The 5,119-nt window shown below is 46.0% G+C and overlaps 1 protein-coding gene across 1 annotated transcript; it reads left to right on the top strand.

Annotated features, from left to right (window-relative positions):
- The first annotated feature begins 701 nt into the window (after window positions 1–701).
- Window positions 702–4,892, top strand: LOC133900496 (laccase-15-like). The gene is made up of 6 exons (XM_062341653.1): window positions 702–989; window positions 1,136–1,287; window positions 1,550–1,797; window positions 1,989–2,108; window positions 2,193–3,263; window positions 4,509–4,892. The coding sequence occupies exons 1-6, from the start codon at window positions 882–884 to the stop codon at window positions 4,727–4,729; spliced, it is 1,920 nt and encodes a 639-aa protein (XP_062197637.1). The 5' UTR covers window positions 702–881; the 3' UTR covers window positions 4,730–4,892.
- Window positions 4,893–5,119: the final 227 nt, after the last annotated feature.

The raw sequence follows: 5,119 nt of genomic DNA, 5'->3' as shown, positions 1-5,119 counted from the left end.
AACCATTTTTGTAAAGTCTTTTATCAGAGACGGTTCCTTAAGTGAACCGCTTGTGATAATAGATTTTCACAGGTGATTTTTTTATTTATAGAAATCGTCTATTTCCCTAGGTCTTTGATCACAGACGAATGAGCTAAATGCCTATACAAATGAATTTCCACCCACCACTAAAAATAATTTTTTAAGTAGTGGTGGCCTAACACCGAAGAGGAACGGGATCCGGCCGCTGACACCTGCGGTCTGCTGGTGCCGTCCAACATCAACGAGCGGTCCTCCACCTTCATCGAGGAGCGCAAGAAGAGCTTCGGCGGCAACGGCAAGCCGGTGCCGGGTAAGTGATCGAAACTGGCCATAGCACTGCTTGGTGAATGCAGGCATGTACGTGTCAATGAGACTATAAGGGTGTGTGTACGTATTTGTGTGGGTTTGGATGACTATTGCTCAGTTATTGTGTCCAAGGACATCAGATTTGGATTGATCGATAAATGATACTTTTGTTTCTTCTCGCCGCTTATTTAATTTGTCGCGTGTTCACGTGTTGCATTATAAAATTTCTGCGTTGCTGCCCACTGTAGAATGGCCGTAGTCGCAATGATCAATGTGGTGTCGTATTGCCGCCATCGTGGTAAGCCTCTTATGAAGTTGCATAAATAAAGATAGAGCTGTCATTTGGTAGAGTGACACAAAATCATGTACTGTGATCTCCTCAACGGAGTCAACAATCACACAATCACGTGCGATCTCATCCCTGACCCTTATTTATCATTTTGTTCTTCGTCTAAGCAACCACGATTAGACCACTTACGTACCAAGATCCTTACATAATACTACTACATAGAATAGAGGTACATTGAAGAGCAAACCAGACAAAGTTGCAAACTATGAAGAGCCGGAGCCTCCCCGCGGCGTCCGCGGCGGTTGCTGTCGTTTTCTTCCTCTCTGCCACGGCCCTACCGGCGGCCACGGCCATCGTCGAGCACACATTCGTCGTAAGCTTGATGCGCTTCCATGGCTTTTATCTCCACCGTTGATCCTTTCAACAGCGTACTGTTAATCAGCATCCGTACTGGATTTGAACAAGGCAACGAAACTGTATATATGCATGTGATTTGTTGAAACATGTATTTATGTGTAGGTGAGCCAGGTGAATATGACGCACTTGTGCAAGGAGACGCTGGTCACCGTGGTGAACGGGCAGCTCCCGGGGCCGACGATAGAGGTCACGGAGGGAGACTCGTTGGCCGTTCATGTCGTCAACAAGTCACCCTACAACATAACAATCCATTGGTAATCAATTAAGCACCTAGTCAATTACTCGAATGATTCCTTTGTTCCGATCCAAAGAAAAAAAGGCTCCCTATTACACCTCAAACAACACAATTTTCACATAGTATGGATCCGGTCGATGTGTCAAGTGCTTGAAACCTAGCGTTGAATGAAGCGACTAGGATGGAGATTGAAAATAAGTTGGTTTCGAGCACTTCAGAAATAGCAAAATTGATTTCGTTTTTGTTTTATGAATCCTTTCTTATGTGTTTTTCTGCTGTAGGCATGGAGTGAGGCAGCGGCTGAACTGTTGGGCCGACGGGGTGCCGATGATTACCCAATGCCCTATCCTGCCGAACCACAACTTCACCTACCGGTTCGAGGTCGCCGGGCAGGAAGGCACCCTATGGTGGCATGCTCATGTCTCCTGCCTCCGGGGAACCCTGCACGGCGCCATCATCATCCGGCCGAGACACGGGGCCGACTTGTATCCATTTCCGAAGCCTCATAGGGAGATCCCCATCATTATGGGTTCGTGAATTATTCAGCATTTGATCGATCGTCTATGATATGACCCCACTTGGAACACTAAAAAAATGTTACGTTCCTTTGGGAATTGAACTGTTTTCGACTTTGGCCTGGTTGCACAACTAGCAAGCAGACGTGCAATGTTTTGTGACAAGGTTCTAGCTCAACTGTTGTTGTGATCCTGGTAATGGCAGGGGACTGGTGGGAGATGGATCTTGCACAGTTGGACAGGGACTTCATGAACGGTTCCGTTTTTGATCACCCCAATGCATCCACAATCAATGGCAAGCTTGGAGATCTCTTCAACTGCTCCGGTAATGATCAGTTATTGGATACACATCGATGTGGAAAACGACACTTTTTTTTATTGAATGGAGTGCTTCAATCCGACTCTGCAGGCGCTGTGGAAGATGGCTACGTGCTGGACGTGGAGCCAGGCAAGACGTACCTGCTACGAGTAATCAATGCTGCGCTCTTCTCCGAGTACTACCTCAAGATCGCCGGGCACAAGTTCACGGTGGTCGCAGCCGATGCCAACTACGTCAACCCCTACACCACGGACGTTGTCGTGGTCGCGCCCGGAGAGACAGTGGATGCCCTCGTGGTCGCCGACGCGCCCCCTGGCAGGTACTACATGGTCGCCCAGCCCAGCGAGACGCCACCGCCCGACCCCCCGATCCAAGTGTTTGTCACGAGAGGGATGGTGCGGTACAAGTACGCTCACGACAGCGGCAATGGCGGCGCAACGCTGAGCTCAGGCCGCAGCGAAGAAGAGGAAGAAGGCGCTCCACCATCCGATGATGTCCCAGTGGCACCTGAGATGCCTGACAAGTATGACACGATGACCTCCTTCTACTTCCACGGCAACCTGACCAGCCTGCATCAACCGTGTCGGCCGCTGGTGCCGGCGCAAGTCGACGAGCGCCTGTTTATCGCTCTGGGCATGGGCACAGTCTGCCGGCGAGGTCAGTCCTGCAAGAGGAGCGGGAGCGACGAGTCCATCCAGGTAGCGACCATGAACAACGTCTCCTTCCAGCTCCCCGCGGCGGTGGCGGCGCCACTGCTGGAAGCGCAGTACTACAATCACAACAACACGGCGGGCGGCGGAGTGGAGTTGTACACGCTGCCGGACAGGCCGCCGAGGGCGTTCAACTTCACCGACCGCGCCATGATCAATTGGGGCCCTGAAGAGGCGCCACTGGAGCCGACAAAAAAGGCAACGGTGGCGCGGCGGTTCCGGCACGGCGCCACGGTGGAGGTGGTGTTCCAGAGCACATCGCTGTTGCAGAGCGACTCCAACCCTATGCACCTGCACGGGCACGACGTGTTCGTGCTCGCGCAGGGGCTTGGCAACTACGACGCGGCGAGGGACGTGGCGAGGTACAACCTGGTGGATCCGCCGGTGAGGAACACCGTGCGCGTTCCGAGGCTTGGGTGGGTCGCCGTTCGATTTGTCGCGGACAATCCAGGTGAGTATAGAATTTACATGTCTGGTATATTTGAGGAAAGCTACAAATTAGGCGATGGATGTATGAATAATTGTCCTATAATACATGACCTTGTCTCATGCATGTAGGTTTAGATCTGATTCACAGTAAGATACATATGATTATCTATGAATTTCATTATTACTTATGCCACATGTCACGCCTTGCCGTGAATTGAGTTTACATCAACATGAAGAATTATAAAACAAAAAAACTGTGCATGTGCGCTCTTACCGGTACGTCAGGTTCAAATTTGATCTATTTGGAGAGTAAAAAAAGGAAAATTCTAAGCGACAAATCAAATGAAATGGAAAAGGAAAAAAGAAGCAAACCATGACGCGACAGGCTACAACTTCGTCTTGAGGCTGGGGTGGGTTGCCGTCTGATTTGACACGGACAATCTAGGTGCATACACGAATTATTTGTCCACTATATTCGTCAATAAAGCGACAAATTCTATGGAAACCTGGAAACTCTTTCCGTTTAGGCTCTAGATCGAAGCAAAATAACCTACCCGACCTTGTCTCGTGCATCTGAAGTTTAGACCTCATTCATAGCATGATACATGGCTTTCTATTAGCTCATTTATTTTTTTAACCATGAATTTCATTAAACCATCCATGAATTTCATTATTAGTGGTTATTCCAAGTGTTACGCCGTGAATTAGGTCTACATCTGAAGCAAACTAACCTACCTGGCCTGGTCTTGTGCATCTGAAGTTTAGACCTCATTCATAGCATGATACATATGGCTTTCTATTAGCTCATTTATTTTTTCAACCATGAATTTCATTAAACCATCCATGAATTTTATTATTAGTTATTCCACGTGTTACGCCATGAATCAGATCTACATGGACATGAAAAATTCTGAAACAAAAAAGTTGTACATGCGCACACACATCACAGTTCTATTTCAAGTTTGAATTCAGTCTATTTGGAGAGTAAAAAAAAAAAAGTAAGTTCTGAAAAATCAAAGGAATGGAAAAAGAAGAAAAGGAGCAAACTTATTATCCATAAGAAATTTTCCTTTTTCCTTGAAGTCTAGTTTTAAAGGGTTCTATAACACTTCAATCGAACTATATCCACAACTTTTCTAAACAAAGTTATTTCATGTTTATTTGCTCACAAATAATTTTATGCACACCCATATTTATCAATCAACTGCAGTTGGGGTGTCGAAGTAGCACCCCAAAGATCTAATGCTTTGTCTTGTATGGTGTACAGGGATATGGTACATGCATTGCCACTATGAATTCCATCTGTCAATGGGCATGACGGCATTGTTTATTGTACAGGATGGGCCAACAGTGGACACATCTCTCCCTCCACCGCCTGTGAATTTTCTAACATGTGACCATGACAATAGTCTCATACAAGATGAATTCTACCTCCAAACTAAGGAAAGTGAAGTTTCCCACATAAATGGAGTTAGGAAGCTAAGATAACTTTGATCACTGGCTTTCAAATAAACCAAATAAACTTATGAATTATGTGTTGGTGATATGGCTTAGAGGTAATCACTTAGATGATTTTATCACATCTATGTTTATGTATTTTGAATAATATATTACTCTGTTCCATGAATAATTATCATTTATATTGATCGGCAAGTGCGTGACTTGTTTGTGAATCTCAATGTTTACATAATGATGTTATTCTAAATGTCCCTCGTCATATGATCCACTACAATATCAATATTAATCATATTATGACTAATATATGGTTAGTCATATGATCCACTACAATATCGAGTGAATGGTTAAGCTATCACAAGGGTGGCACAAATCTCGCCTTGAGCTTGATTGATATCGTGAGGCAAAGAGATCGTTGTGCAA

This window comes from Phragmites australis, chromosome 19, assembly GCF_958298935.1.
Source record: "Phragmites australis chromosome 19, lpPhrAust1.1, whole genome shotgun sequence".
Lineage (NCBI taxonomy): Eukaryota > Viridiplantae > Streptophyta > Magnoliopsida > Poales > Poaceae > Phragmites > Phragmites australis.
The sequence above is the reverse complement of the archived record's forward strand: the minus strand, read 5'-3'. Positions and strand labels throughout refer to the sequence as shown.